The 11,481-nt window shown below is 46.9% G+C and overlaps 1 protein-coding gene across 2 annotated transcripts in view; it reads left to right on the top strand.

Annotated features, from left to right (window-relative positions):
• Positions 1–1,821: 1,821 nt before the first annotated feature.
• Positions 1,822–11,481, top strand: part of CWH43 (cell wall biogenesis 43 C-terminal homolog) — a 43,213-nt gene continuing 33,553 nt past the window's right edge. The window contains exons 1-5 of one of the 2 annotated variants that reach the window (XM_069457825.1): positions 1,822–1,981; positions 4,135–4,326; positions 7,279–7,399; positions 7,758–7,912; positions 9,180–9,381. In XM_069457825.1, the coding sequence (XP_069313926.1) occupies positions 1,939–1,981; positions 4,135–4,326; positions 7,279–7,399; positions 7,758–7,912; positions 9,180–9,381 (713 nt within the window). In that variant the 5' untranslated portion in view covers positions 1,822–1,938. Of the gene's footprint in view, positions 1,982–2,125; positions 2,264–4,134; positions 4,327–7,278; positions 7,400–7,757; positions 7,913–9,179; positions 9,382–11,481 lie in introns of those variants that run through there. The other variant, XM_069457826.1, reaches the window with a different exon arrangement.

The raw sequence follows: 11,481 nt of genomic DNA, 5'->3' as shown, positions 1-11,481 counted from the left end.
TCGTTCAAAACTACTGCCCGGTATGATTCGAGATGTCTCACAAATTGATAAAATTGTATACTTGAAGAAAAATGGTACCTAACAGCTAGAATGTCTTCCAAGAGACGTTCATATATGTGCAGGATCTTCCTAAGAAGTCAGAGATAGAAGGATGGGAAGAGATCATCTGATTCCCTCCCCACATCCCCCCCCCCGTTTTCTTGCTAAAACAGCAATCACTGTCACCAATGCCCTTTCTAAAATGACCTTTCTTTTCACAAAATAGTCCAGGAACTTCTGAACACTAGGAGACATTTGCAAAAGACCAAGAGAGAATGCTGAGAAAGACACACTGCAATAGAGTTCGAAGTCAATGTGGTGCGGCAGATGCAGGAGTTAAAAAAGTTCCCCCCGCCCCCCCACTGTGTGCCTTGTCCTTTCACTTTCTTGATGGAGTTTTTTTGGAAGCAAAAAGCTTTTTGATGAAGTCTAATTTATCCATTATTTCTTTTGTCACTTGTGCTTTGGGTGTTTTATCTAAGAACCCATTGTCTAACTCGAGGTCATGAAGAGTTACTCCTGTGCTTTCTTTAAAGGGTTTTATAGTTTTATCTCTTACCTATAGGTCTTTGATCCATTTTGAGTACATTTTTATATATGGTGTGAGATAAAGACCCAACTTGATTCTTTTGCACATGGATAGTCAGTTGTCATAGAATTATTTGTTGAAAAGATTCCTCTTTTCCCTGTGTAATTGTCTTGGCAAGCTTGTGAAGATCTTTAGACCTGAAATAAGGATTTATTTTAATCTCTCAATTCTGTTCCCTTGCTCTGTAAGTCTGCCTTTGTGACTGAGCATACTAGTAAATAATTAGGTGATTAGGAACTCTTTGCTTAAAACTGCTATGGACTTAGATAGCAATCATTGCTTTTCATGTGATTCTCATCCTTTTAAGGCACCACATCTCATTGGTGTTTGATTTTAGGGCAAACTTTCCAGGCATGATAAATGATAAACTCTCCTGAAAAAAAATCAAAATGAGTTAAAATAAATTGCTTTGAGGAGTTCTAAAAAAAAGTTCTGATATCTGGGCCATGATATATTCGAGGGAGACATATCCATAACTGGCCCAGCTCACTGGCTACATTAATCAGAACGCCTCCCACCTTCTCCTTAGGGATGGGCACTCGCAAACATCAGTATGCATGAAGTTGGAGGGGACAGAGTCTCCACTCGCAGCAGTCGTTTTCCCTGTCCTGAAAAAGTCCTGCAGCCGCTACAGTTTCTGGCCCCTTCTTCCAGAATGCAATGAACAAATTGCGTTTTTACTGTCAAAGCTGTGACAGAGCAGCGCAGCCACACGGGTCTGAAAGTCGCCAAGGGCAGGTTTGCGGGAGTGACCCTGTAAGGCGCTCTCCCACCTGTATCTCCAGCCTTCACCCCGCGACGCACCCCCGCGAGCCTCGTTTAACGAGGTCACCGCTGGTCTGGAGTGGGACCTGTTCCTCCCGGGCGCTGGCTGTGCTCCAGCCCCGAGGCTGCTGTGCGCGCGGGCCAGACAACCCGCTTTGGGCCCGCTGGCGGGGTCTGAGCCCCCAGAACCCCCGCGCTGGGACTCCTGTCCCCCGCAGTCTGCGGCCCGTGGGCAGATTGTCCGGCTCCAGGTGACTCTGGGGCTCTGGCTGAAGCCGCGTTGCAAAGGCGGCTCAGCGCGCACAGGTGGCGCCTGGCCCGGCCCGCGCAGGCTAGGATGGGTGTGGTGGGGACGGGCGCGGACGGAGCGGCCACACCCCGCCTCGGCTCGGCACGTGGGCTGCCCGGCTGGAAGCAGACTCGGATAGGGGACGCGGGGCGCGGACGCAGGTCCGGAGGACGCGGCGGCCGGCAGAGGGTGCAGGCGCGCGAAGGGGACCCGGCCCGCGCGGCTTTCCTAGAAAGCGCCGCCCCACGGCGCGGCGATGGCCTCCGTGTGGCGAGAAATCCTCCTGGAGACCCTGCTGGGTAAGCTGGGGTCGCCTTCGCCGCGAGCGCGCGGGTGCCGGCTCCCGGGCTGCGCTCCCGGAGGGAGAAAGGCGCGCTCGGTGCCCAGAGTGGAGATGCTTATCGTCCCCTGGGAACTGCGGCTACGGAAGGGAAGGAGAGACGAGCCCTGGACTGAAGTTCCGAAGCGGAGGAGTCTGCCAGGCGCCCCGGGAGACGGCGCCTCTCCGGTTCCCACGCAGCCCCGGGGTGGAGCCCAAGGGGCGCGAATCTCCCCGTGTCGGCCTTGAACCCGCGCGGCCAGTCCCCCCTCCAACTCCCCTCCAACCCCCGTGACCTTTAAGTTTAATTTAATATAATTCAATACTGAACTTTAACTTCCAGAAGGAAAAGGGCACCCGTATCCCCAGGGCTGTAGGTGAGCGCCAGTAGCCGCTGTCCTGGGCCTTGGGCAGCTGCAGGCTCGGGCATTTGGCGAAAAGCATCGGACTCGAGCCTCGAGCGCTCACTTCGCAGTTGTACAAAATGTCCCATGGACAATTATTGGTATAATTCTGTTGGAGCTGCATGATTAAAATCAGAGTTCCCAGACGAACCAGCATCCCGCGGTTCGTTGGGAAACCGGGATCCCCTCTGGTCTGGGCGGGGCGCCTTCCTAGGAACTTGATTTTCTGGGAGCTGGTTTCGGGCTATTTCCCCTACTCGGTCTGGATCCCCTAAGTCGGGAGATGTCAAGCGACTCGCATTCAGTAAGTACCGCAGGTGCTCGGTACTCCGTGAGTCTGATGTCATTTAATCCTCCCAGCAACTCTGCGAGGTGGTTAAAAGTCCTGTTTCGCTCATTAGGAAAGGGAGGTTGGAAAGGAACTCGGGAGAAAGTTAACACAGGTAAAGGTGAGACAGGCTCCATTTGGAGCCAGACTGCTCGGATTTAAGGTCACTCTGCCATTTTGCTCCTTACGTGACTTCAGGCAATTGCTTAGCTTTCTGTTCTTGTTTTTGCATTTGCAAGAGAGGATTAGAAAGAATACCCACCTCATAAGACGTGGGGCTGCAGGAGGACTAAGAAAGATGCAGGGACTACTGGCCCGTGGTAAGTGTCCATTAGCGTTAGTTATTATTGCACGAGATGACACAGTCATTTGCTGGCAGAGGTGAAACTGACTTCAGATCTGGCTAGTCCACTCTCTGCCACTGTCTCCTAAGAGCTGGGCTGAAAATGGTCTACTCAAAAGAAAATAATAGTTGTCTAAGGAGCCTTTGGGTGTGATCTGGGGTGAGAAGAGGAGGTCGTGCTGTTTGTTGCTCTTTTTGATTTTCATGATATTTCTCTATATAGGGGTCAACTTAGGTAAGGAAATTTCATGAATCAGTGTCCTGACAGGAAGCCAAATTCAACTCAGATGGTCCAAATGAATAGGACTTAAAAAAGGGACCAACTACCATGACAGGGACATGGTTAAAGGAAGAGACAGGGGGTGCTGAGGGACTTACGACGGGGACTGGGGGAGGAATTCTATTCCTGGAAGCCAGTTAAGGCCAGAGTCATGAAGGAGAGTAGTGGAGGGACAGGACTCCTCGCAGAAACGGAAAGGCTGAATGACCCAAAGACACATTTCACACACAGGCGACGTGGGAGCCACACGGCTGGTGCATTCATCCAGGTGCGGGTGGGCTGAGTCCAAAAAGAGAGTCAGCACAGAAGGGGGTCTAGTGAGGGTTTTTATAAACGGGGATAGCCGGCCCCCTCCCACCTGCCCTGTTCAGTTCCTTGTTTCTGGGCCAAACTGGCAGGTGGAGAATTGCTTCCTGCTACATGCGCAGAACAACTGTTTGCAGTAAATTCTTCTTCAAACAACCAACTCCTACGACCCCTTTGCCCCAGTCACGTCTGTCCTTCTGCTCTGGCATAGTCCTTATCAGGAGAGCCAGGGAGGGATGGCCTTTATCTCCATCAGGGAGGGAGGGGGAGGAACGCTGGCTGCAGCTGTCTGTCAGATCTACAAAGTCCGGGGACTCCCCAGACTCCTGCGGCTGCTGTTTTACAAGCCCAAGTTTTGCATTAACCACATTCTGTCCTATGTACACTTCTCGTGTTCCCACCTGGAACAAACCTCACAGAAACAATGTCAAAGTGACACTTTCTCTCTCTTTTTTAAAATTTGTTTTTGTAGGATATGTTTCTTGGTCTCTCTACCATGACCTGGGACCGATGATCTATTACTTTCCTCTGCAAACGCTGGAACTCACTGGGCTTGAAGGTTTTGGTGTAGCGTTTCTTTCTCCAGTGTTACTAACTGTTACTCCTTTCTGGAAATTGGTTAACAAGAAACGGATGCTAGTCCTGCTGCGGATAATTACTGTTGGTAAGATCCGAAAGTGTTTCTTTAAGATTTTTTTTTTTTTTTTTGTAGTTGAAAGTCAAGTGAAATCATGTAGACTGTTCTTTGAATGCTAAATGACTGAATTTAAAAAAAAAATCAAAGATTTCTTTTTACCTTATTACAGGTAGAGTATTCCTTATCCAAAATGATTGGGACCAGAAGTGTTTTGGATTTGGGATTTTTTTTTTTTTATTTTAGAATATTTGCATTTATGCCTACACGTGAAGCATACCAAATCTGATAATCACAAATTTAAAATGCTCTAATGAGCATTTCTTTCAGTGTCATGTCGATGTTCAAGAAGTTTTAGATCTTGCACTTTTGGATTTGGGGTGCTCGACCTGTGCTACGTCAGAAAAGTTTTAGTAATTGGAAGACTAGTCCGAGAGTCAATGTGTTTTGCATTTGCAACGTTTCTGCTAGGTTGAAAAGGCCTAAAAATCACTGAAATAAGGAGGGGAAAGATACCTTAGAGAACAGTCAATTCTCGAATACGTGGCGTTCTTCCCATTCTTCTTTCCAACTATGACACAAGGCTCCGAAGCCGTTACAAAAAGATTGTTAAATAATACTGCATAAGAAATGTGAAAGTTATGCATGACAAACACTACAGTAAGTGGCCAAACAACAAAGAAAAATATTCATAGCTCTTTTAGTTAAAGGGCTAATTTCCTTAATATATAGTTTCTACAAACTGATACTAAGAAAAGACCAAAAACTCAATAGAAAAAGTGGCAAAAGATAGGACCAGTTTACTGGAAAGGAAATACAGTTGCTTCTTAAAATATATAATCAAATGTGTAGACTGCAAATTATACACATACGTGTATACTTATCTATAGTTTGACAAATGGATCAACAAAGAACAAAGTCTGGCAACACTATTGTAAGGGTGGGAAGACAGGCACTCATACCTCACTGGCGGGAATGTCCATTGGCACAGCTTCTACGGAGAGTAATTTAGCAGCATTTATCTAAATTACAAATACATACCTACCCTCTCACCCAGAAATTCCGCTTCTAGGAATATATCCTCACATACAGTCATGCATGGCATAATTATGTTTCTGTCAACAATGTCTGTGTATACAACGGTGGTTGGAGCAATAGACTATATTATATAGTCTAGGTGTTTAGGCGGCTACGCCATCTAGTTTTGTGTAAGTACACTCTACAGTGTCTGCACAACGAAATCACCTAACGACACATTTCTCAGAACATACCCCATTGTTAAGCAACACATGACTATATGTTAAAATAGAAGTTTATTTAATCATTGCAACAATATAAACTGTAGCAAGATTGGAATTAACCGAAATGTCATCTCTAAGAGTAAGTTAAATAAATAGTTGTTACGGAACTTGGAATGCTATAGAATATCATGCAGGTATAAAAAGAATGAGTATATTTATGTAATGAAATGGAATGTTCTTCAAAATATATTAAGCAAAAAAATGAAATATTGAATAGTATGTACACAGTGTTAACATTTGTGTAAAATAATTCGGATGAAAATACATTTAATATTTGATTGAACATCTGCTAAATATCTCTAATAGGATTTAAAGAAACCTGATAGTGTCTAGAGCTGGACAATGTGGTAACCAAAGATAGGCGTGGAGGGGAAGCTTAGCCCTATATATACCTTTTGTACCTTTTGAATTCTGAATTTGAATATATTACGTTGCCAAAAAATAACAAAAAAATTTTAGATGTACATTTACTAACACAAAGAATTGAGATTTTTCATATTAATAAATGCTGATAAACTTCAGAGAATTACTGGTAGTGGGAAAGTAAGAAGATAAGATCTCAAAGAAAGATTTAAAAAGCAAAAACATCAGACTCTAGTCCGGTTGAATTGATAGCTGGAAACTCTGGAATTTTTGTACCTCTGCTATAACTCACTTGGTTTCTCTGAGTTTTCCAAGTGGCATTTGTTCGTGAACTGTGCCGTATATTTCTTTTCTTTTTTTTTTGAGACAGTGTCTCACTCTGTTGCCCGGGCTAGAGTGCCGTGGCATCAGCCTCACTCACAGCAACCTCAAACTCCTGGGCTCAAGCGATCCTCCTGCCTTAGCCTCCTGAGTAGCTGGGACTACAGGCATGTGCCACCATGCCTGGCTAATTTTTCTATTTTTAGTAGAGATGGGGGTCTCAAGCTCCTGAACTCAAGCTATCCTCCCGCCTTGGCCTCCCATAGTGCTAGGATTACAGGCGTGAGCCCCCGCGCCTCACCTCCTCAAAATATTAAACAGAGTTTCTTGCTATATAACCAGGAAAAATGAAAACATTTGTTGACACAGAAACTTGTACACAAATATTCATAGCAGCGTTATGCATAAGAGCCAAAACTGTACACTCCAAATGAGGATGAATGGATAAACAAAATGCAGTATATACATGCAATATGGAGCATTATGTAGCCATAAAAAGGAGCGAGCACAGATACATGCTACAACATGGATTAACCTTCAAAACATTCTGCTAAGGGAAGGAAGCTAGTCACAAAAGGCCACATGTTGTATGTCTCCATATGAAATGCCTGGAAAGGGAAAAGTCCACAGGGACAGAAAGTAGGTGAGTGACTGCCAGGGGTTGGGGTGGGGGTGGGAGGGAAGGAGGAGTGACTGCCAACGGGTATGGGGTTTCCTTTTGGGGTGATGAAAATGTTCTGGAATTAGATAGTAGTGATAGTTGCACAACTTTGTGAGTGTACTAAAAACCACTGAATTGTGTACTTTAACATGGTGAATTTTATGGTATGTCAATTGTATCTCAATAAAATTTTTAACTATATATGTATGATTATATATTAATTCTATCTACCTGAGTGTAACAAAGATGGTGTCAGATAACGTTTAGCCACTGCCAGTCACGGAGCACCAATGCATGCCTGCCGGAAATGCTTGGCTCTCCTTCATTTGTTCGCAGGTAGCCTCGCCTCCTTCCAGGCTCCAAACGCTGTGCTGCGACTGGTGGTCCTTGCACTTGGCGCGTCCTCCTCTCTGATCGTGCAAGCCGTGACCTGGTGGTCGGGAAGCGGTTTGCAAAGGTATGGCTCACATCTTACGCACTTTCAGACAAACAAGTATGATCACTTCCCAAAGGGCCAGGAGCTCCAAGTTACAGGTTTTGCCTTCCATACAGCCTTGTAGAAGTCTTTTTTTTTTTTTTTTTTTTCCTTTTCACAAAATCAGGATGTGAATACTTGCCATCCGTCTCAATAATGTTTGGAGAATTAAAAAATTATAACAAGTTGCCTAGGTAATGGGCTTTATAAAGTCACATTCATTAGTGCAAATTACCAGCGAGACTATTTCAGATACTCATTCTGTGAAACTGAAATTCATCATGGACGCAGTATATTGAATCCACATAAAAAGTATTTAAAAATCCTTTTGCACTTACAGGTACCTCAGAATCTGGGGGTTCATTCTAGGACAGATTCTTCTTGTAGTTCTCCGGATATGGTACACTTCACTAAACCCCGTCTGGAGTTACCAGCTGTCCAACAAAGTCATACTGACATTAAGTGCCGTAGCCACACTTGACCGCATTGGCACAGGTAAGTGTATGTCACGTTTTATTTAGGGATTTTCTCTTTTGCAGAGTTTACCTTTCCTATATGAATGTTGAACATCTTGAAAAGAAAATCTATAAAAATAGTTTTCTACACTATATCGCCATTTTAGCTTTTTCTCCTTCTGAAATAGTAACTGGCCAGCCAGTACGCGAGACATCGGAGCATACCAGGTGGTTTTCGTAGTTTGATTTGAAGATTTGTGGGGTCCCGGGGGGTGGCGTCCCCGACGGCTGCACACTGCGTTTTCCTCTGCACACGCAGTTCGGATGCCTCCTTCCACCAAAGACTGCCGAGCCCAGGTCCTGGCCTCCCGTCTGTCTTCATCGCCCGCTCCCACCCCAGCCCATCCCCACCGCTTTGAGCTCTGTTCCTCCTTCCCCTCATTCCACTGTTATCAGAAGAACCTTCTTCCTTGTGAAACCAGAATGCCAGGCACGCGGTCAGACCCTGAGGCTCCCTTCCTTCCCGCAGAGGGCTTCAGGCTCTCTCTGCTCCTACAAAGACATTCTGCCGGCATCTTCTCCAGCTGTTGCGTGAAGCCATTAACGTGAGGAAACGGGGCCTGTTGGTTAGACAGTACCGTGAAGCATAACATAGTGAAGGAGCCACGTGGCCTCAGCTCCAGTCCCAGCTTCTCCGTTTCTCTTTACTAGCTGTGTGATCTTGGACAAATTACTTGGTCTCTCTGGGCCTGTTTTCTACTCTGTAAAATGGGATTAGTAATAGAGCGGACTTCCCGCGGTTGTTGTGAAGATGAAAGGAGTTAATGTGAAGGGCCTGGGAGAGGGGTCAGCACAGGAACTGCTCTGCGACGCACTGTCATGACCCTGGGTACGCAGTGGGTGAATGACAGTCCTGTCCTCTGGGGAGGAAGCAGCAGCCTGGTGTGCTGGGAACGTTCTGCTCACGCCGGACCACATGTGTTCCCTGAACATGTCATGCACTTTTTCTGAATATATTTTTGCCCACTGTGTTAACTTCACATGGAGTGAATAATGTCCTGCATTGTCACTTGTCAGATTCCAAAATGCTTGTTCTCCCTTAAACCTTTCCTCATCTAACCGGCCTGATTCATCCTGCTGAGTGGCCGTCAGCACATTCTGCTTTGTAGTGTAGTTGCATGTCTCGTCTTGTCCTCCGACGTAAGCTCCTCGAAGCCAGGTTCCATTTCTTACTTGCTACGAGTCTGTTAAATAGAGTGTAAGTTTCCATGGAGCTGACCCTTTTCCATTTGTTCTTTTCATTCTAGATAGTGACTGCAATAAACCCGAGGGAAAGAAGACCGTTGAGGCTGCCACGGGGGTGGCCTCTAGACCTAGCTGGCTGTTGGCAGGTGCTGCCTTTGGGAGCCTTGTGTTCCTCACGCACTGGATCTTTGGAGAGGTCTCCCTTGTGTCCAGATGGGCTGTGAGTGGGCATCCCCACCCCGGGCCAGACCCCAATCCATTTGGGTGAGTTTGAGTTTGGAAAGCAATTAAGAAACTGGCAGTTGTGGTCGGAAGAAGAAATATCTCTTTTGCTGGACAGCTGGATCTGTGCTGGCCAGATATTTATTTCCTGTCCACCTAGATATCAAAACATGGCATCAGATTATGTGTGCTCTGGAGACCAGGGAGCCAGAACGGCATCTGCCCCTGTGCTGAGGGGTTGCTGGCAAGTAGATGAGGGAGGACTGGGGTCGTTCGTAGCTCCGTAAGGGGTTCCTGGAGCTCCCGCTCGGGCACTCTGAGGAATCCTTGCACGGAAGAGCATTTCCAATGGTCAAGAAGGTACAGCATTCCCTGGCTTTTCCTCCAGACCCTTCCGTTGGAGTTAGGGTGTGGGGTAGGACGAGATCACAGTGCCGTGATGAGAGAGACCTGGCTCCCTGGGGCAGAGATGTCTATTTTCTGCAAAGGAGAGAAGCCCAGGAAATCTCTGCATCTTCTGGTTAGTTGGGACTTGTTCCAACCATGGGGCACACAAGGAGTTAGCAGTATTGGGTCTAAGTGTTGGTCCACGGGCGTGGTCCTCATTAACCCTCTCTCTGCTCTTCCCAACACTCTTTTCTCCTGCGGCCGGGTCCATCGCTTCATGCGGGAAGATGGGAGGAAAACTTAACAGATCTGCCGCACGCATCCTTTCTCTCTGGTAGTGCTGAGATTCCCGCCGTCTTCGGATCTCTCCCCAGCAGGCGTCTGGGTCTATCCCACGGGCTTCTCAGCCTCCTGTGTCTAAATCCAGGCTCAGTATTTCTCAGTCCCCAGACAGGTTCTTCTTGCCATGCCATGGTCCACTCTGTATACCCGCCTCATCATTCAAACCTGAAACCAAGAGTTCTAGAATTCTGTGTCTTCCTCGTTTTTCCTGACTCAGTGCCTCTACTCTCCAATCTGTCCTTCCTCTCCATCCCAACCACCTCTGCCTCAGTGGAGTCCTCACCGCTTTTCATCCAGCATTGCTATTGTCTCCTACTTGTCTCCGTTCAGTGTAGTCTTCTCCACACTGCTCCAGAAGGATCTCTCTAAAATGCAACTCTGACTCCATCACTCCTTTGCTTAAAACCTTCTAGCAGTTCCCCCATGCCAGTGGGAAATGCCTCCCCCCACTCTCCCTGTGCAACAGGGTCTGGCCCCCTGCTGACCTTTCCAAGTGTTCCCTGACCTTGTCCCCCTGGTCCCCCTGGGCTGAGCCCACCTGCCGTTCTCTGGAAGTGCCAGGCTGCTCAGTGGCCCCTGCGTGCACGTCCCCCACCCCCCGCCCCGGCTTCCCTTTCTGCCTTGAATTCCTGGCAAGCTCTTACTTACGCTTCAAAACCCAGCGCAGCCACCCTCTGCGAAGTCCTCTCTGGTTACCCCAGGGGCTCCCTCCGCCATGCCGCGCACCACCTTGAATCAATCAAGTGATCTCTTTCCCTCCCACCCTCTCTGTTATATACCTCACTGTTCTGTCTTACAGGTTTCTTTTTGTTTCTTTTCTTTTCTTAAATCTGTCTTCCTTTCTAGACACTAAGTTCCTTGAAAGCAGGGAATGGGAAGAGGAATGAATATTTATTATTTACTCTGTGTCAGGCACTGAACAAGGCCATTTATATATGTTATTTCATTGCGTCTACTTTTTTTTTTTTTTTTTTTGGAGACAGGGTCTCACTCTGACCCCTGGGTAGAGTGCCGTGGCTTCATCCTAGCTCACTGCAACCTCCAACTCCTGGGCTCAAGCGATCCTCCTGCCTCAGTCTCAGTAGCTGGGACTACAGGTGTGGACCACCACACCCAGCTAATGTTTTTCTATTTTTTGTGGAAACGGGGTCTCGCTCTTGCTCAGGCTTTGAGCCTACACCTTTTTCATCCTGGATGCTCTAGTACATTGGGAGGAAGAAAGGAACAAAGGGCTGGAGGTGAACGGAAGGAATTTATTCTTGTGTATTAAAGCTTCGTTTCCAAAGTTCCCTGTGATTGAGTGGAAATTTTAGAAAAGGAAATTAAAAACAAAAAAAAACAAAAAAAAACAAAGTTCCCTGTGAGTACAAGCATTGGTTGTGTGGAAGAGCAACGGGAGAGCTGGACCAGGAC

The sequence above is a fragment of the Eulemur rufifrons genome, chromosome 24 (assembly GCF_041146395.1).
Source record: "Eulemur rufifrons isolate Redbay chromosome 24, OSU_ERuf_1, whole genome shotgun sequence".
Classification (NCBI taxonomy): domain Eukaryota; kingdom Metazoa; phylum Chordata; class Mammalia; order Primates; family Lemuridae; genus Eulemur; species Eulemur rufifrons.
This window is presented reverse-complemented; position numbering and strand designations above follow the sequence as displayed.